This window comes from Zootoca vivipara, chromosome 8 (genome assembly GCF_963506605.1).
Source record: "Zootoca vivipara chromosome 8, rZooViv1.1, whole genome shotgun sequence".
Taxonomy (NCBI): Eukaryota; Metazoa; Chordata; class Lepidosauria; order Squamata; family Lacertidae; genus Zootoca; species Zootoca vivipara.
In genome coordinates, this window is record NC_083283.1 from 17,671,232 (window position 1) to 17,692,586 (window position 21,355).

At 41.9% G+C, this 21,355-nt stretch overlaps 1 protein-coding gene across 1 annotated transcript in view; it reads left to right on the forward strand.

The window, feature by feature from the left end:
• CSMD3 (CUB and Sushi multiple domains 3) overlaps window positions 1-21,355 on the forward strand; it is a 584,303-nt gene that overhangs the window by 517,667 nt on the left and 45,281 nt on the right. The window contains exons 51-57 of the mRNA XM_060277658.1: window positions 1,056-1,241; window positions 2,504-2,698; window positions 3,584-3,757; window positions 9,620-9,793; window positions 12,165-12,338; window positions 15,318-15,503; window positions 21,169-21,342. Of these exons, the coding sequence (XP_060133641.1) occupies window positions 1,056-1,241; window positions 2,504-2,698; window positions 3,584-3,757; window positions 9,620-9,793; window positions 12,165-12,338; window positions 15,318-15,503; window positions 21,169-21,342 (1,263 nt within the window). The remainder of the gene's footprint in view (window positions 1-1,055; window positions 1,242-2,503; window positions 2,699-3,583; window positions 3,758-9,619; window positions 9,794-12,164; window positions 12,339-15,317; window positions 15,504-21,168; window positions 21,343-21,355) is intronic.

A 21,355-nucleotide genomic window follows, 5' to 3' on the forward strand; every position in this document is an offset into this window, starting at 1 on the left:
ACACATTGTATCTGCATGAGTTAATTTGGTTTGATCCTATTTACTTTGAAGTAAGTCTACTATATTCATTGAGACTTATTCTTGATGCGTAACCTGTAAAAGGTCAATGTGTAAGAACATAAAAATAGTAGAAAAGCCCTGTTGGGTCAGGTCAAAGGCTCATCTAGTCCAGCATCCTGTTCTCAGAGTGGCCAACCAGTTGCCAATAGGAAGCCAGCAAACAAGACCCGAATACAGCAGTTCTATACGTTGTACAGTTGAATACTGAAACAATGGGGACCATTTGTGTCAGGGGATTGTTGCGGCTACTCTCGAGTAAAGACGCTCCAGTCCGCACTGTCTTTAAGAGTTTTGTTGTGCATACTATTTACAGTGCAGAGATAACAGAAAATATGACCGCCTAGTCCGATTCAGAACCCGGCAATGGCTGCCGCCTGCTTTTTCGGCCAGCATAAAAGCCTGGGCACCCCAAAACGCCGCCGCTTCGCTCTACGTGTGGGCGTGCGCCTCAATTCGGGCACCGGAAGGAGAGGTTTCCCCTCTTGCTGGCTGGGGCGGCGCCTCGGCTCCGACGTCTCGCTGAGTCCCTCATCCGTTGACCCTCGACCAGAGCAGTGCCAGGGCTGTTCTCCATAGCATTGCCAGGGCTCAGACACCTCACTGAGCCCTCTATCCAAACTGCTCCATTCCTCATCCCCTCCTTCTGACTCGCTGCTTGTGCTGTCGCTGGGCGAAGTGCTGGTCAGGATGACCGGGGGGGGGGGAGGCTCCCTGTAGGGAGTCCCGCTGACATCTTGGAATGAATGAGCAATTGCAAAGAGCAAGTGAGAGTGCTGTTGCTTGCTGTGTTCCAGCCTAAGAAGGGATTTAAAATAAATCTTCCTTGGTAATATTTTATATGTTTTCCTAATCCTTCCTTCCTTCCTTTTTTTCTCTCTCTCTATAGATACATAAACATATATATGTTTCTGAACTTCAATGATTTGATAAACAGATTAAGACAAGGCCTGTATGATGATATTGTTTCTAATTGTGTGTTTGGTTCAAATCTGCAGCTATCTCTTGTGGCATTCCCAAAGCCCCAGTGAATGGTGGAATATTAACTACAGATTATTTGGTAGGCACACGGGTTACTTATTTTTGCAATGATGGGTACAGGCTATCATCCAAGGAACTTACTACAGCAGCGTGTCAGCCAGATGGCACATGGAGCAACCATAATAAAACACCTCGTTGCGTAGGTAAGGACAATCTAGATGGATTTTTCCAGCTGAATTTCTGTTGCTATTTTTGTTGTCATCAGCTTTCATTTTCAGCCGCCCAGAAATCCCACAACCAGTGCATCTGTGATTGGAATTAGAACACAAACTAGAATAAGCAAGTACAGTGGTGCCTCACTAGACGAATTTAATTCGTTCCACGGGTCTTTTCTTATAACGAAAAATTCGTCTAGCGAATCCCATAGGAATGCATTGAATTTTTTTTTTTGAATTTTTTTGCCCATAGGAACACATTAATTGAATTTCAATGCATTCCTATGGGAAACCACAATTCGCTAGACGAATTTTTCATAAAACGAATTCGTCTAGCGAGGCAACCTCTGCTCGAAAAATCCTTTCGTTAAGTGGAAATTTTGTTAAGCAGGGCATTCGTTAAGCGAGGCACCACTGTAAACTACTTGGTTAATTAAAATAGCAGGGCAACAGAAAGGTTTGGTAAACATTCTGGGGTCATTTAGATCATAGTTGCAGGCATAGGTTCTTGAGAGAATGTCAAAAGCTGTGAAATTCTCCAAGTGGTGTAAATCTCCCTAAAGGCATGTATGGCGTAACACAAGGGGGGAAGGGAGCCTTTAGCCTAGAAGGATATGTTGTGTTGAGTCAAAGGAATTGACTCACACTCAATTTTTTAAATAGCTGTAAGTGAATCACTGGTTATTTGCAAATATATCTTGATCTGCAAAACTCTGTTGTTATTTTAAATCTGGCACAGCACCTACTCAGGATATAAGCACTATAAAAGTAAAACAGTATTGTGATTGTAAAGTTTTGTTACTAAGCTGAGAGTTTAAGTTTCCCCTCTCCCCCATACAACCAAATGAAATGAAACCAGGAATTCTCATTGTGTCAGAGAAAGTTGAAGATGACTGAGGGGGTTGGGGGAAATTGCGCGTAATCTAGAAGTGCTTTGAAACTGTGATACACAATCCATTAAATAAATTGTTTGAGCAATAAAATAATACTCACTCCAGATCTAAGGAGAAAAAAATGAAATACAGGGTATTCATATTCATAAAATGAATATAGCTAGACCCCCAAAATTAAATATAGCCTGTAGATTATTGTACAGCTGTTTAAATTGGCTGAGGCAACCTGGCCAGATGGGTGGGCTATAACGATGATGATGATGATAATGATGATGATGATGATATAAATGTTTATAGCTTCATATTCACAAATTTACTCATTGGACTTCAAGAAAAATTTCCCTCCCTCCTCTCTAGTTGTTACATGCCCAAGCATCAATTCTTTCACCTTGGAACATGGGAGGTGGCGTATTGTGAATGGTTCTCACTATGAGTACAAAACAAAAGTTGTTTTCAGCTGTGATCCAGGATATCATGGATTGGGACCAGAATCCATTGAATGTCTTCCCAATGGAACTTGGAGTTGGAGGAATGAAAGACCATACTGCCAAAGTGAGTACTGGCCAAAATTGTCTGGCCAAAACCTATTAAATTCTCAATATTTCTGTAGACAAGTCCATCATGATGGCTTACTCAGAAGAAAGGTCTGCATCTGAAACAACTCATATTGATGCTGACTTATAGCAATCACATTCAGGGACAGCTTCATACATTTCAGTAATGAAGGAGTGAGATTGAAGAGGTTTTTTTTTGGGGGGGGGGACTATTTAAAAAACAGCCATAAAAGTCATTAATGTATTCTATGACATTTGTATTATTTAATAATTTTTGATAGTATGAACATTTTTGTAATATAATGTTTTGGGTTTGTTATTTTGTAGTCATCTATCACTCTACATTCACCCTAAGATATACAGTGAAACCTCAGTTTATGAACACCTCGGTTTACAAATTTTCGGTTTACGAATGCCACGGACCCATCTGGAACGGATTAATTCACTTTCCATTACTTTCAATGGGAAAGTTTGCTTCAGTTTATGAATGCTTCAGTTTATGAACAGACTTCCGGAACCAATTACACCCATGCTTCGGGTTAAGTACGTTTCAGGCTGAGTACTCCGTGGACCCGTCTGGAACGGATTAATCCACTTTCCATTACTTTCAATGGGAAAGTTCGCTTCAGTTTATGAACGCTTCAGTTTAAGTACTCCGCAGACCATCTGGAACACATTAATCTACTTTCCATTACTTTCAATGGGAAAGTTCGCTTCAGTTTATGAACGCTTCAGTTTATGAACAGACTTCCGGAACCAATTGTGTTCATAAACCGAGGTACCACTGTAGTGTTTTAATCACCATCACTGAAAAATGAGCACTGAATGTTTACATGTGAATTTTGTGTGTGCAACATATTTCTCCTTTTTTTAACTTTTAAAGTTATTTCCTGTGGAGAGCTTCCTATACCTCCAAATGGGAATAAGATCGGAACTCAGATCACCTATGGCTCGACAGCTATCTTTACTTGTGACTTAGGATTCATGTTGGTGGGCTCAGCTGTAAGGGAATGTCTCTCTTCCGGACTATGGAGTGGAACTGAAACAAGGTGCTTAGGTAAGGAATTAGTTTCCCTTTGTGCCAATTGTAAATTTACAGCCCTACTGTGTGCTCATGTGACCATATGTGCTGACTTGAGCATCCATTTCCTCTCAACAAATTTATTTCTGTTGCATTCGAGAGGAACTTTCCTTACTGAAATATCCTTTCCAATTGAGTTTAAAGCAGTGATAGCATTATGAAGTTGCCATTATAGTTCCATTACCATTTATCATCACAATGGCAGAGTGCAAGGCTATGCAATGCAGGGGTAATGTTCATTCTTCCTTTGCTCAGCCTTCTGCCCCAACCTGTATGTTTTCATTTGTATTTATACTAGTAATTTAGTAATGGTTCTGTGGTTCCACTTTTCTCCCATGGTTAGCCTTCCATAAACAAAATGGCAGAGCCACTTGAGCTAAAAGTATTTGGCAGAGATTAGCTTTCCACGTGTGTGTAGACCTGAAGTGTTGACAGAGGAACACTGGTACATCTCCAACTAGGGTATCTGATGAAGTGTGCATGCACACGAAAGCTCATACCAAAATAAAAACTTAGTTGGTCTTTAAAGTGCTACTGAATGAATTATTTTTATTTTGTTTCGACTCAGACCAACACGGCTACCTACCTGTATCTCCAACTAGGGTCCATCCATATCACTTTGGCATGTGTTTGTTGATTAATATGTTTCATCCCATTTTAACAGTAACCTGAAATGTTTAAAGTGGGAACCTCCATCAAAATGTGTATTTAAACACACACACACACACACACACACACACACACACACACACACACACAACACACACATTTTGAATGTATTTTCTCATAAAAATACACCCCCCACACACAAATATATATTTCTAAACATATTTTGTCTAAAAATATGTGTTTAAAAAACCAATCTGGCAGCTCCTAACTCCAAAAAAATGTAACACAAAATTCAGAGCAGTGCAAAATCTGAAAGTTAACTGCCTTCTGCTTTGCACATTATCCTGGGAGGAGTCAGGTCAGCTCATACAGGAATTGGGGAGGGGCAAGATTTTTTCCCCCAAGCATCCCTATTGCCAGTCTCCAGGTGTTAACAAGTACCTGGAGTCTACACAAGTACAAACCGTATATGGGGCCTGTGTACCCCCCCAAAAAAATCAACTTGTGAAAAATAGCAGGAGTGGGTTAGTAGAGAATGGAGATCATGTCCAGTCCACCCACATTCTGAACATTGTTAAAGGGCTATTGTTTTAACAGATGTTCCATGGAGGACAGCTTAGCTACTCCTCTTTGTCTTGCCAAGGGAATTCTTTGTCATAGGGAAATAAGCGAGGCTCTGACTACTTGACAACCAGTTATATTTATTTTCCCTTAGGCCTTAAAAGAAATGGTAAACCAATTAGAAACTAAGAACTGCAAGAAACCACTACATGAGCAGAATCCAATTCTCCTGAACTTTTACCATAAACAATTACCGGCTTGCTCACTATAAGGTCACAGTTGTTTGATGCCTGTGCAGAACTGAATATTTCCGCTTCCTGGGGAATCATTAGTCTGAAAGGATAAAAATAAAGGAATACAAACTTGCAAAAAAGCCTGGGTTGTTACTTTCTCATAGTCCTCAAATCAAATTATTTGACATTTAAAAGATACAGAAGCTTGGCAAGGGAGGTGGCATTTCAAGTTTATCGTTTAATGTACCATTTTTGTACTTTTCCCCATGGAAAACATAGAGACTAGAAATAAAGCATGGAAATATTAACAGTTAGTAGGCATTTAAAGTAAATTATAGAAATTGTGGCTAATATGCAGCCCTCCTGGCTTATAAACTCTAGCAGAGGGGAGTTGATTGGTTGGTCCAGAGCAGGGGTCCCCAAACTAAGGCCCGGGGGCCGGATGCAGCCCAATCACCTTCTAAATCCAGCCCGCGGACAGTCCGAAAATCAGCATGTTTTTACATGAGTAGAATGTGTCCTTTTATTTAAAAAGCATCTCTGGGTTATTTGTGGGGCATAGGGATCCGTTCATTATTATTTTTCAAAATATAGTCCGCCCCCCCCCACAAGGTCTAAGGGACAGTGAACCGGTCCCCTGCTGTAAAAGTTTGCTGACCCCTGGTCCAGAGTGTGGTTAACACTTCATTGCATGAAGGGGTGGTCCCTGCTGCCTTGAAAGAGTGATAGAGTGATGACTCCTAAAGAACCACCCATGGACCCTTTGGACTGGAATAACTTTCAGCTGGGGAAGATGGTGGAGAGAGTTGAGGTGGTGCAACTGCACACATTATTGAATGACTTGGATTATTTAGACCCATTCCAATCTAAATCCAGGCCTGGCCATAGGACTGAGTCACCTTGAGTCACCTGGTGAATGACCTTTACAGACAGTGAGACAAGGGGAGCATGACCTTCCCACTCCTCCTCAGTCTCTCTGCAGCTTTCAATACCATTGGCCATGACATTTTCCTGGACCGGCTTTGTGCAGTGGGAATTGGGGGCACCGTGCTACAATGTTCCTTGTCCTACCTACAGGACCGAGTAGCATCGAGTAGCATTGAGAGAGTGCTTCTCAAGCCACGGTTGTGCAGTAGGGTGCCGCAGGGCACTATTTTGTTTCCAGTGCTATTTCATATCTACGCAAAGCCACTGAGAGCGGTCATTGAGTGTTTGGGAGCAAGGTTCCTTCAGTAGGATGATGCTGCTTAGCTCTGTTTCTCCATAACATATCAGTCAGGAGAACTGTTTATTGCAGATCCATTTCAGCATGGACCCATGACAATAGATTGAAGACATGTTCGTATAACAATAAAATTATGCTAAACAACATTTACCTTAAAGGATAACATATTTAGTGTAGCATAAGCTTTGGTGGCCCGGAGCAATAAGCGGAGCATATCATCTGATTTGGGTTTGCTGCAACAGACTAGTCTAGGTGGTTCCCATGAATCAATTTATTGAGATAAAAAAGTTACCATGCAGCACATTCTATAGCCAAAGACGAAAGCTTTCACCAACACAGTTAGCATCCAACCCCTATGTCAGTTATTCCCCTTTTGGGGGGAATTATGCTGCCCTTGGCTCATCCAGCTGAGACTGGAATGAGCAAGTTACGCCGACATCTTTGACAGAACTTGATTGGGGACTTGAGCTGGGAACCAGCAAGCTGCGCTGGATTTTCACCATATCCTAACTCACTCATCTTGAGAGATCTTTGTTTAGGGCTGTCCCTTAAGTGCTGTTAAGCAACCTGACATGTTTAGTACCCCAAAAAAATCAGTTAATAGAAAGGAATCCTAATTATGGATTAAGCAGAAGGAATATAGAGGCATATTGGCCCCATTCCAGAATGTTGTGTGTTATCAGAAGTGGCATGTTTGTAACAAAACAGCCAAAAGATAAAGAAAAAGTTATTCATAGGTTTGGTGTTGATAATACTGAATGAAGCAATTTGTTCTTTTCTCTGGAATATTGGGAAGGGGGACTCAGTCAGAAACAGAAGCTGGGGGGATGAATCATTGTGAAGTAAAGGAGCATGGGAAGAGTTACTGTCCTACAAATACATGATCAAGAGTGATTATATTTTAAATTGAACCATAGTTGAATAACTTTTTTTTTTCCAAACGGCCAGATAGATTGGTTTCGAACTTTGGAAAAGAGAATGTTTTTGCCCCTTCTCCTTCATCTGGCCCAGAGCACAGAAATGGTTTTAAATGGAAGAACCACAAGACCATGAACAACAAAAGGAGCCGTAAAATGTATAGTGTGCAGCAAGGTTTTTGCAGTGGCAGGTGTTCTCGTTTTCTTGACAGTGTCAAATAGGCACTCTTGAAATTCTTTTCATCACAGACATTTTAGAAGCAAAAAAAAGGGAAAGGGAGGGGGAATCTACTCCAACTCATTGAAACTGAAGGAGAATTAAACAAACCATGCTGGAATGGCTATGCAGTAAACAGTCACCAATTATTTGTAATAATAGCACTATTGCCATTGTTTGAAGCCCTTTTGCACCTCCTTTTTCATGGCATAACAAGGCAGCCATTCTCCAAGATGTGCAGACAAAAAGAGTGGTTTCCTTGGTGATAGAACTGACTATAAATGAGAGCTCTCACAATATCTCTTCCCTTTCAGCAATGCATCCTTTCGCACTTCCACAGTTCATATATTACTGTCTTCAGATGGAGATATTTACCTCCATCACCATTCATTTTTATGGGTGATATGCTACTAAGTTTTATTCAGTGAGCCTATTGAAATGAATGGACCTAACTTAATCATCGTCATTAATTTAAGTGGGTCTTCTCTGGGTAAAATTTAGTTGACTACCACTGCACATCTGTTTAATTATGAGGAGAATGGCATTTTTCAACTATATACAGTCTATTAGTGTGTGTGTGCTGATGCTTCAGGGCGGATTGTATAATTGGGAACTCTCTGAAATAGCATTAACGAGCTTTGGTTTTGTACAGCAGGTAACACATAAGTAGATATGTTCCCAAATTTGCACAGAAATAAATTTCTGTGGGACCCACCTTCTTTTCATATAAGAATGTACATAATGTATTCACTTCACAAAATGGCAGGTAATTATTATGCAAGGTATGCATTTAAATAAAACCAGCCATGATTTGGCATTGTGTGGTTGATTTATCAATTAACCTCTGCACTATGCTCTGAGGGGGTGAGGATTTAAATCTCTCCCAGGTGGTCTTGAACTTCTATTCAGGACTTTGTAATCATTATTTCAGCAAAATAATAATATCCATTATATCTGGACAAATAAGATGGTGTCCAACTAAACAGACCTGCTATCATAAAGTCTAAAATCATAAATGAGGCTGCATTTTAAATTTTAATATTGTATTTTAATCTGTATTTTAATTAATTGTCTTCTTTTCTTTCATGTCTTATTGTAATTTTATTGGTGTTAGCCGCCCTGAGCCTGGTTTTGACTGGGGAGGGCGGGGTATAAAAATTATTATTATTATTATTATTATTATTATTATTATTATTATTATTATTATTATCTGGCTTTCCCAACCCTCTGGAACAGATTTGGGAAGGGTACACAGGGAGAGGAGAGGAAGGGAAAGTTCCATTGGACAAGTGGAAATCCTTGCACTAGCAGACCTATTTATTTGGATACCATTTACAACAACAACAACATCATCATCATCATTAATTGAATGTATTTATAGCCCACCTTTCTCTCAAGTTGGGATTTAAGGTAGCTTACAACATTTAAAATCCTCACTATGAAATGCAGAGCAATAAAACAGACTAACTGAAAACAATAGTTCAAATACACATTTAAAACCAGAACGAAAATACAGTTTGCCTTGACAGCAGCCCAGTGGGCAGCATTATCTGCATCTTAGTTTTCAAATGCCCTTCTAAATAAGAAGTTCTTAGCCTGCCAGCAGAAGGATATGGGAGGGGATTCCCCAATTATTTTACAGTTTTATGTACACTGCTTAGATATTTTTTTTGATTAAGCAGTTTTATATCCCATGATTCCCTGGTGTCTTATTGGGCAACCTGCATGGGAATTACACCATTTAGCCCTAACAATGACATTATGAAGTATTTTAGGCTGAGACAGAGCAATTGGCCTAAGGTTAGCCAGGCTTATTCATGACTGCACTATGTTGGCTGTGGCTATTTTTATTCAAGGCCATGCTTCAAATCTCCCTTCAGTCACTTCTTGGGCTAACCTACCAACAGGGTTGTGATACGTTTTATGTGCAAGAGAGTTATATGTTGTATCCGGTATTGCATGAAGGAAATACAATGGTGAAATATAAATATTCAAACTAAATAACAATAACGGCGGACGAGAAATAAAAGTGTTGTTCCTGTTTGTAAACCACCATAATTGTATCCTTTTTTGTAGCGGGACACTGTGGTATTCCAGACCTTATAGTCAATGGTCAAGTTATTGGAGAGAATTATGGCTACAGAGACACTGTCGTATATCAGTGCAGTCCTGGCTTTCGACTCATCGGCTCTTCTGTGCGAATATGCCAGCAGGATCACAACTGGTCTGGTCAGCTTCCATCCTGTGTGCGTAAGTAAGCATGGCAGAGGTTATAGTGTGGTTGCATAATGAACTCACTCCCCCACCCCCATCTGATGTGGGCTAAAATGAGCAGCTTTCATACAGCCTGTGAGGAAAACATGAAACATGAAGTTGTTTCTAAATAAAGAATAAATGAATTATATCATTGGAAGGGAAATGGCACCTGGTCCAGAGATATCTAATCATTTTGGGGCTAGAGGTCTATAATTGCTCTTGGTCGACCCTCCAGAGATCTCATGCCAGTAGTGGCTGTGGCCAAAAGTAGGTGAGGCCACCCCACACTCTTGCAGGACGCACACCCTCCCAGGATACACACTTTCTAACACACGCACATACAAAGGGACATTCACACACACAGCCAGCTGATCTGAGTAGATGATCTGAGGATGGTTGTTATCACAACTATTGTCCAGTTTTCAGTCTGATAATCAGGGAACTAGCAGTTTGCATCCCTATCAAACTTCTCCATCTACTCCAGTGCTATATTTCTCTTTTTCTTTTTTGCTGCTGCTGCCAAAATAAACAATCTTGTGGTGTGTGTGTGTGTGTGTGTGTGTGTGTGTGTGTGTGTGTGAGAGAGAGAGAGAGAGAGAGAGAGAGAGAGAGAGAGAGAGAGAGAGAGAGAGAGAATTTTTACTGGGGTGCAGATCTGGCCATGGCATGACAGTTAGCCATCCCTGGTCTAACCCAACCCTATGCTCAATGCAGGATGTAAGTACATAATCTTTGGCAAATGGTTGACCAATTTAAACAGGCAAAGGAAAACCCACCACCTCCAGAGGCAGTCTACTCCACAGCTCTTAACAATGAAAACATTCCTCCTAATTTTTATCTGAAATATATTCCATTCAATTTCCATCCACGGCTGAACTCCTTCTTTACCTGTAGACTAAATTGTAGTGGGGATGAAAACAGCCATTTCCCCACCTCAGTTATTTTAGAAAACGGTGTTCTTTTGAAAACATTCCCTTCAATAAATAACTAATCCTGTTATTCCCCCACCCCCACCCGAGACTTAGAATAGGCTGAACCATTTCTTTTATATTGGTCAAAAGTTAAGGAACATAATCTACACTTCTCCAGGTGGGGATGGTTATATTTATTATTACAATGCCATCAATGTACATAGTGTTTTACAGGGTTTCATAAGCAAGAGCAGAGAGGACTCTGGTCCAAAATAGCTTGCAATCTATAGCTGGGAATGGGAAGACAGCAGAAGATGTGGGGGGAGAATAACTTAAGGAAAGAGTGAATGGGAACAAATTATGTGAAACATTTTCATTTTCAAATTCCTCAGCATGGAATGATACTGAAGTGTGTGAAAAACAGTAAATGCCATGTTCTGTCCAGGTTAGGGTGTCATGTTAAAGTATGGTTAAGCACTACAAAAACAAGCCTCCACCGTCAGGTGGAAATTATTTCATTGATATTTTAGAATGAGACACGAATATATTGCTGTGTTTACATCCAGGATAGAACTCACAATAAATAGCCCTAGGTCATGTGCAGCAGCACCAGAGATGGCTCCCTTCAACAACAACAACAAAAGGACCGCTTGACTGAACAAAGTAGAATTTTCTGCCATGCAGGTTTTTCAGGAAAGGGTTGGAATGAAGGTTAAAATAACGGGGTATGTCCCAGGAGAGATAGTAACCACCAATCATTGCCTTATAATAAATCTGAAAGCTCTGCGGTATGTCAATGAAAACAGAAATAAAAATTCTGTTCCCTGTAGCAATTTCTGATTATTATTATTATTACCTATACTGTATTTAAGTACCAGGTGCTATTTCATTATAGTTTTTTTCTTTTCTTTTCATAATAACATTGTGTTCAGATGTATAGCCAGATCCATTAAGCACTACATTGTGAAGTGATAACAGATACTTAAGGTACAGTCCTATACCTTCTTTCCTGGGGTAAAAAAATCCCATGGATCTCAGCAATGCTGAGTGAGCAGGCACTTACATGATTGCACTGAAAGCCAGCAAAAGCTTTTTTGTAGACCAGAACACTTTGGAACCTCCTGCCTCAACTGGTATGTGATTGGTTTCTTTTGGGTTACCTTCTCTTACAGAAAGTGGACCGTTTCCACTTTGCCAAAGATTTCAAAAGTAAGGAGGCAAGAAAATATTCAGAATAATTGTATCTTCTTGGTGGTGCAGCAGTAAAACTGCTAGCACATTTGCAAAGTTAAGCAGGGTCCAGTAAGGTTTCAAATTGGATGGGGTTTGGACTTAGACAACCAGTGAGGTCCTGTCCAACTCTATTATTCTGTGACCGTTTTAAAGTCTTCATTATATGTTACAGTGAAGAGTGATAACGGTATGCTTTCTCTTTCGCTCGCTTCTGATGTTAGCTGTTAGCTGTGGTCATCCTGGTAGTCCAATTTATGGAAGAACGAGTGGGAATGGTTTCAACTTCAATGATGTTGTGACATTCTCCTGTAACACTGGTTACGTTATGCAAGGACCAACAAAAGCCCAGTGTCAGGCAAACAGACAGTGGAGTCATCCACCACCCATATGCAAAGGTAAGGCTGAAAAAAAAATGTTGTAAAACTGGGAAGGGGTGTTTGCTTGCTTTGCACACAAGGATGGTGTCCAAGTCTGTGTCTTTATTATGCACCATTTTGGGTGGGGGTGGGGGGCTGTGATTTGAGATGGACAGAAAGCCTTTTAGGGTTTAAAATACTTTTCTCAGCTTCAAATATAATTTCCAAAAGATCTGATTTTTTTGTCCATCAGACAGGCCCTGTAGCTGACTTTTAAGGCAGCACAGAATGTAAAGCCATTTAAATGGTATTTTCTTTCATTTTACTTTATCTCAAAAAGAAGGGTGAACATATTTTGTTTCACCTTTTCTGCTGGGAGCTATAGCTGAAATGCCAAGCCCTTCAGAAAGTTTATCTTACAAAGGCTTTGTTTGATTAACCTCATCTAACTCATAGGGTTTTGGTTTACCTAGCAATGATTACTTATTTTGGTGCAGTGGACAATAGCATATAATATTATAAACATTTTTGCCCTAAGTGGTCAGAGGCACAAGGTGTGTGCTGATTTGACTGCATATGCTTCTGGAATGCTTAGATAGCCTTGAAATTTTATGTCATATTTTTAAAGCAGGTTTGGACAACCTAGTTGATAATGAGCATCAAATCCATATCCTTTTGAGTTGTTTTTCCCCCAAGGGAAAAAACAAAAGCCGTGTTCTCACTTTGAAGACTATGACATTTACATCGATTAATGTTAAAATTAATCAAGACTTGCTGTTGCCTGGTAGAAACTGGTAAACTCTTCAACTAACTGCAAGCTTGCAAGTTGTTTCATATCAAGTTAAACTAATGTATCCCCTCTAGTAAGTTCCTGTCACAGGGACAGGAAAAACCATAGCAGCATTCATAATGAGAAAAATTACTCATAGAAAAAGAACCCCCCCCCCCAAAAAAAAGAAAATCATGCTCAAGGCTGTGTGTAACCCACCATTTTGCTCCATTTCTCCTTTATAGCATTCTTGTTGTTTTTGACACACATATTTATTTTCCTTGATTTTCATTTCCTCATTTCCCCCGCCCTTTTCAGTTTATAACTAATATCATATCCCCACCCCACAAGATGAAGAAGTGATAGATAGACCACTGGAGGCAGCCCAGAGATTAAGTGCTGTGTTTTAGAGCCAAACAACATCCCACAAAATGTACAAATTTTACCATAATTTCCTGAGGTGGACAAGAAAATCCTGCTACAACGAGTTTGTGATAGCCTTCAGAACCACCTTGGATATGAGGTGGATATTTGGGTCTACCACCTGTGCTGATTGGCTATTTATTAGGAGTTGAGGTTGTGCAGCAACATGAATGTTACAATTATGTTGTTGGGAGTGTGTGGATGGAAGCATACACCCTACAGCAGTGGTTTTCAACCATTGTGGCGTGGCTCCCTGGGGTGCCTTGAATGATGGTCAGGGGTGATGCAGGCAACACTGGCCTCTGTCCCTCCTTCCTTCCCTCTCTCCTCTGATGCCCTCTCGCGTCTCTGTCTCCCAAGGCTTGCACTGCTGTTTCTTACAGCAGCCCTGGCTACAAGCTCCACGGGCAAATGGTGCCTCTGGAGGTAGTCAGGGGGGCTGGTTGCCATGGGCTGAGGCAGCAATGGAGTAAGCAAGCAAGTGGGTGAGGGAGCACAGCCAGCCAGCCAGCCATACATATGTGTATGACCGCTGTTCTGCAGATTGTATACAAACACTAAGTTAAAAAACTGAAGAAGACCAAACCGAAACAGTATGATTACCTTGGATCACTGTCTCGCATGTCGTTATAGTTTATAAAGATAAAAACAGATATATTTCACCCGTGGAATTGGTCGACGTGTCGCCTCTTTTTTTGGGGGGGGTATTTGACTCAAGTCTGCAACACAGGGGTTGTTTCATTAGCGGTAGGAATGGACAGACAAGTCTCAGGCCTCTGTGGGGCAGTGTGAGGAGGCACCTCTCTTTGGGGCGGGGGAGGGGGCAGCTCAGAGACCACGGGTGGCAGCAGTGGGTGCCCGGAAGACTCCGAAGGAGAGGGGAGAGGGGAGGATGCTGAGGGAATACTCCACAAGGGAGGGTGTTTGAAAAAGGGTGAGAGGCTGCTAGCTCTACAGGCAAGAAGTGACATAACGGCTCATGAGCCCCACAGGGGTGCCGCAGAAAGCATGTAGCTGGTCAAGGGAGCCATGGACTCAGGGCCGGCCCTACGGCCAGACTGGGTGGCGCAGGGCACCATGGCGCCGGCCCGCCAGGAAGGCGCCACAAGCTGCGCCTGCCCGCTGGCCGGCCGGTCCGCCGGTCCGCCGCGCAGCTGCGCCCATGGCAACCGCGCTGTGCCTGCCCGCCCGCCGCACAGCAGGGCCTGTGGCAGCCGCGCTGCGCCCGCCCACCCACCCGCCGCGCTGGGAAATGGGGCGGGGGGCGCCGGAGGGATCCGTCGCTCCACGGCGCCAGGGGCGCTTAAGACGGCCCTGCATGGACTCAAAAAGGTTGAAAAACTCTGCCCTTGAAGTGAGAACGGGTTCTGATATAGAACCGGGCTCCCAAGTAGCCTGGACATGAGCCCTCTAGTGATTTAGAAACGAGGAGCGTATATTTCATGTTTATGCTTGGCAGCAATTCTTTGTATGCGGGCTGTTGTTTTTTTAACCATGGATCAAGAGTTGGCAAACTATACAAAAAGTAGCTAGCATAAAGTGACGGCAGCATTCTGCCTATGCCTATGCTGATTTATTTTATTTTATTTTATTACTGGTTTCAAGGATAGCTTTGTGCAAATTGCAGCTTACACTGTTATTCATTTTATTCTCTACATAGTATTTTTTTACCTGAAGACCTGTGGGAAACTTGAACATTTGAAAAATGTGAAATTCACACATATTTAGGTTTTTTTTTGGGGGGGGGAGATCTTGTTTGTTTATAATCAAGCAGTATATCCATTTTATGAAGTAAATAAAAAAATGTTTTACTGTTTTCTGTTTAGTGGTCAACTGTTCTGATCCAGGAATCCCTGCAAATTCCATACGAGAAAGTAAAATTGAACATGGAAATTTCACATATGGCACAGTTGTATTTTATGATTGTAACCCTGGATATTTTTTATTTGGATCTTCAGTTTTAGTCTGTCAGCCAAATGGTCACTGGGATAAAGCTTTACCAGAATGCATTAGTAAGTATCTTAGAATATGTATCATTATTCATAGTAGATTATTATTAGTAGACTGCAGCCGTAGTTACCTTTCTGAAGTTTGTTTGCTTATTATTGTTTTGTTTGCAAATTCATTGTATATACACATTATTTCTGAGCATATTCACAGCCAATTTCCATTTACAGTGAACATGAAAGGTCATTGGTTTTGAATAAAAGGTGGCTAATTATTGTCTGTGTTCTTGAAATTTGTTGTTTGTTTATTTCACATTACTGCAGTTTTCTTATCCTTCCTTAAATGATTGTATTTCCCGTTCTCTGTTTATACAGTCCAATACAATCTTTGCTGCTCAAATCTATTTTATTTATTTTATTTGACAAGATTTACCACTTAGTCTTAGAATTCATCATGCGAAAGGCTGGACTGGATGAATCCCAAGCCAGAATTAAGATTGCCGGAAGAAATATCAACAACTTCAGATATGCTGATGACACAACCTTGATGGCAGAAAGTGAGGAGGAATTAAAGAACCTTTTATGAGGTTATTTAATGAGGGTGAAAAAGGAGAGTGCAAAATACGGTCTGAAGCTCAACATCAAAAAAACTAAGATCATGGCCACTGGTCCCATCACCTCCTGGCAAATAGAAGGGGAAGAAATGGAGGCAGTGAGAGATTTTACTTTCTTGGGTTCCATCAGATGGTGACAGCAGGCACGAAATTAAAAGACTCCTGCTTCTTGGGAGAAAAGCAATGACAAACCTAGTCAGCATCTTAAAAAGCAGAGACATCACCTTGCCTACAAAGGTCCATATAGTTAAAGCTATGGTTTTCCCAGTGGTGATGTATGGAAGTGAGAGCTGGACCGTAACAAAGGCTGATTGCCGAAGAATTGATGCTTTTGAATTATGGTGCTGGAGGAGACTCCTGAGAGTCCCATGAACTGCAAGAAGATCAAACCTATCCATTCTGAAGGAAATCAGCCCTGAGTGCTCCCTGGAAGGACAGATCCTGAAGCTGAGGCTCCAATACTTTGGCCACCTCATGAGAAGAGAAGACTCCCTGGAAAAGACCCTGATGTTGGGAAAGATGGAGGGCACTAGGAGAAGGGGACGACAGAGGATGAGATGGTTGGATAGTGTTCTCGAAGCCACCAACATGAGTCTGACCAAACTGCGGGAGGCAGTGGAAGACAGGAGTGCCTGACATGCTCTGGTCCATGGGGTCACGAAGAGTCGGACACGACTAAATGACTAAACAACAACAACAACAACAATCACTTAGTCTACAAAAACATCCAAGTGGTTTATATTAAACAATATAAAATATGAATTAAAATATGAATTAAATTAAGCATCCTATATAATAATGTGCAAGTGTCTCTGCGTCCAGATTCCCTGTGTCCCTGTGTCCGTGCTACTGCGCATGTGCCCCACGGACACAGGGATTGGACGCAGAGACTTGACGCACACACACACACACACACTCTCCCACCCCCACCCCTCTGCCTACCATTTCCCTCGCAGTCCTCAGAAGAATCGCGGCCTTCTCCTGCGCGCCCGCTGGGCAGCTGGGCTCAGTGGAGCGCCCCCATGAAGCGGCGGCCGTGGGAGGGGCCAACCGCTCCCCTACGCGCTGCCACCTCCAAAAGAGGCCAAATCACGGCCTTCTCCTGGGCACCAGCCGGCCAGATGGGCCCAGCGGAGCGCCCCGACGAAGCGGCGGTCGTGGGAGGGGCCAATCCCCCCCACACGCCGCCGCCGAAAAAGGCTGAATGCTCTAGCGCCCATTTATTAAACGGGCTGAATGACACTTGTTAAAACATATTGACGTAAAATTTATTAATATGAAATTAGAAATGGGTTTTAAAACAATTATACATACCAATATTACATTTTAAATCCATTTTCCTGGAGGGAGGAGAACAGGTTTTAGCCAAAAATAACACAGTGAAGGACCCTCCATAATGGTGGGTAGTAGGATCAATTCCTTGCAAAAGCAAAATGAATATTATGTGGCACTTGTAAAAGCATTTCCTATTAGCAATTATGATGCAACATTCTGCAGTAATTGCAGTTGTGTATCAAGTACAAGCCCCATATAGACTATGGTACTGTTTTGTGGTAATCCAAGCTTGAAGTTACCATTGTCTGAACCACTGTGGTCAAACCATCTCTTCCCTCAAGAAACTAATAACAGGATTATTCATTATTATTCCCAGTAGCTTTTGATATCATTGGCCATGGTATTCTCCTGATCCAGCTCTGTGAGATGAGTATTGGTCCCGCTTCTACTTACAGAATCATATGCACTGGGAAATTGTTTTGGCTCCATAGCCATTATACTGTGCTGTACCACAGGGTACAATATTGTCTCCAATGCTGTTTATCATTAAATTTAGCCATTTAAATTCAGAGCAGTTGTCCAGAACTTTGGGGTGAAGTGTCAATAGCACACTGGTGACACATGCAGGGGCGTAGCTAGCTGCTCCGGCACCCGGAGCTGCGGGGGCAGGGTGATCCACCCACTGGGGCGCCATGGCGAGCCGCACAGGGGGGTGGCATGGCGAGCTGCCCACGAAGTTTGCCTGGTGGACGCAAGCACCACACTGCTGTTTTGGGTAGCACAGGGCCCTGAGCCATGGCATCACTCTCAGTAGAGACGTGTGGCTCAGACGCACTGCAGGCCAGGCTCCACAGACCGCACCCCTCGCACCCCCTTCCTATGCCCCCTGGACACATAGCCTTACTTCTTCATAACATCTGAGTCAGGAGAGGCTGTGTGTGATATGGACCATTGGGTTGGTGCATAGGTCAATAAACTGTGCTTGAACCCTGAGAAGAGGCACTCTGGATTGGCATTTCCTGTGCCAGGAAACTGTCCAGATGCCTGCTCTAGATAAGGTTACATTTCCTCTTAAAGTACAGTGGAACCTCAGTTGTCAAAAATGTCTCTGTTGACAAACGTTTTGGCTTTCGAATGTTGAAAACCCAAAAGTAACTGCTTCAGTTTTCAAACAATTTTTGGAAGCCGAACATGCCACGCAGCTTCTCTTTTGAGTTTCCCTATTGTATTGAGGCTTCCACCTTCAATTTTCAGTTTCTGAATGTTTCAGAAATCGACCCGTCTTCCGGAATGGATTACGTTCACAAACCGAGGTTCCACTGTACACGTTTGGCATTGGGGGGTTCTTCTGGGACCCATCTTTGTCACTGGAAGCTCAGGCAGCCTCAATGGCTAGAACTTCCTTTTACCCACTATCAGTATACAAGAGTTTGGAATTAAAGCTAGGAGGCATGTTGTTTATATTCAATTACATGTACAAATGTACATATACAAATGCACATCATGAATCTAATGAAGCAGACTATGATATATCAAGCCAGAATGAGATGTGAAAGCCGTTTTTTTTGTTAACAGGTTTTATTGTAACTCAAGAGGTTTTATATTAAAAGTGATTTTAATTTTGGGGGATATCTCATTCTTTGGGACCAATAGCCCAATGGTTCCTGCTGCTTTTATAACTGCTACGTATTGAGTCCTCCTCAAGTAATTAGCAAAAACAAACAAACAAAAACCACATGGAAATAAAAGGGTATCGTCGTCATCAATTTATTTCAAATATTATAATTTCAATTTATTAGTCTCTAGACTTTCTTTCGCTTTTTTCTTTAAATGCTAGTGAGAATAGAGATTTAGATAGAAGTTAGTGGGGACATCAAACAGCTCAGTGACTTTTGCTTTTACTATATACTTAATTACAAGCTGTAGCATTCAAATTCTTATAACATATTCATATATAATGTATTCGGAAGAATGTATTTGCCCCAGGGCAAAGTTTTACGTTTTCCTTAAGTGTGCTAGTGGTCTACATTTAATGGCCCCTCTCTTTCAGTAGCCCCCCCTTACTTTCTGGCAGCAAAAATTTCTCTTGTATATTACTGATAATCTGCGAAAAGCTTGTAGCCTGACATACAAAGCCAAATTCAATTAAATATTGCTTTAAAATTGTGTCTCCTAGCTTATCTTGACAACCTTTTTTGCTCCTTTTCAGTACTATGGGTGGGTGGGCGGGCGGATGGAGGAAGCAATTTCTTTTCCAAGGCATCCATTATCAGTGTGGATAATGTTCTACACAATGGAGTAAGGGATCTGTACTCTTATTTCTTTTGTTCTCGTTGAATAGGTGCCTGTTGGCCTAAACAGTTAAGCATTGTCATTAGTTTTGTAGGGCTCACTCGTTACTTACAATATGCATATATAAGCACTTTGCCAAAGGCCCTTGAATACTAAAGAAAAAGAAAAAAAAGCAGCGCTGCCCAGTTTTACAATGCATTTCTTCCACGCACAGCTAGGTTTCTTCCATTCCTGCTCACTTTTGCAAAATATACAATATTCCGTCTCCAGCAGAATTGGATTCAGGTGCATTTAAGAGCCAAGAAAAGAAATAATCAATCAGCATGACATGCAGGAAACTGCTTTCTTGCCTTTATATTATGTTCCTTTAAATCTGTTTTACATTTTCTGCATGGTTGCATCCAGAGGTTGATAGCAGATTGCAAACAAAACTACACATTGGTGGAATCTAGGTTGGAAAATTCTGATTTCCTTTGGGTTTCCTTTTCTAAATTAGAAACTCTGTTTTGAAGGAAACATGTTGAAAAGTCCTAGAGCCAATTCTGACCTTATTGTCCATTTTTGTTTTATTCAAATGTACAACTAAAGATGTAACATGCAAATGAGACCGGCATGTGTTTGCAAGGATGTATCATACATTAGCCAGGACTGGATGTGTCTCCCTGTTGAATCTATACTTGGTGGCAAACCCAAGTTTTCTAGAATAACCCCACTGAAGTGACTTTGGTACATTTCTGAAAAGATAGTTGCTGAACAGAGGCCCTTGTTTGGTGGATGATCATAATTATTCGATAAAGGTAAAGGTAAAGGTACCCCTGACCGTTAGGTCCAGTCGTGGACGACTCTGGGGTTGCAGCGCTCATCTTGCTCTATAGGCCGAGAGAGCTGGCATTTGTCCGCAAACAGCTTCCGGGTCATGTGGCCAGCATGACTAAGCCGCTTCTGGCAAACCAGAGCAGTGCACGGAAACACCGTTTACCTTTCTGCTATTTATCTACTTGCAATTTGATGTGCTTTCGAACTGCTAGGTGGGCAGGAGCTGGGACCGAGCAACGGGAGCTCACCCTGTCACGGGGATTCGAACCGCTGACCTTCTGATCGGCAAGCCCTAGGCTCAGTGGTTTAGACCACAGCGCCACCCACGTCCCTTTCATTCCATATTATTCCATAGTGACTGACAAATGTTATGCAAACTTCCTTCTCTTTTTCAAGGAGAAGTATTTCTGCTGCTACCATCCCTCTGTAACGCCCATTTTGGGGAACTGACAGCAGGTTTGGCACAGCTGACTAAGCCCTGGCTGAACTGGGATGTGCAAATTATTACATTGTTGTATCCTAAGCTGAACACGTTAGGGACTTAATGCCTGCTGAGCTTGGGTGGGCCAGGAATCAGGTAACTGAGCCAGAGATTCTAAGCTGCTCATCCTCGTGGATCTTGCTGTACGATGGCCCCAAACTTGCAAGATATAGTAATGCTGCTGAAGGCAAATGGAACTGCATAGATTGGTGATTATAACGTAATTTTTATCTCCAATATTTATGCATCATAGTGATTGACTGTGGGCATCCTGGCATTCCCCCAAATGCGATCCTATCTGGAGAGAAATACACATTTGGATCTACTGTTCGGTACTCTTGTACAGGAAGACGGTCACTAATAGGCCAGTCATCTCGGACATGTCAATTAAATGGACATTGGAGTGGATCTATGCCTCATTGCTCAGGTACCACTTTTGA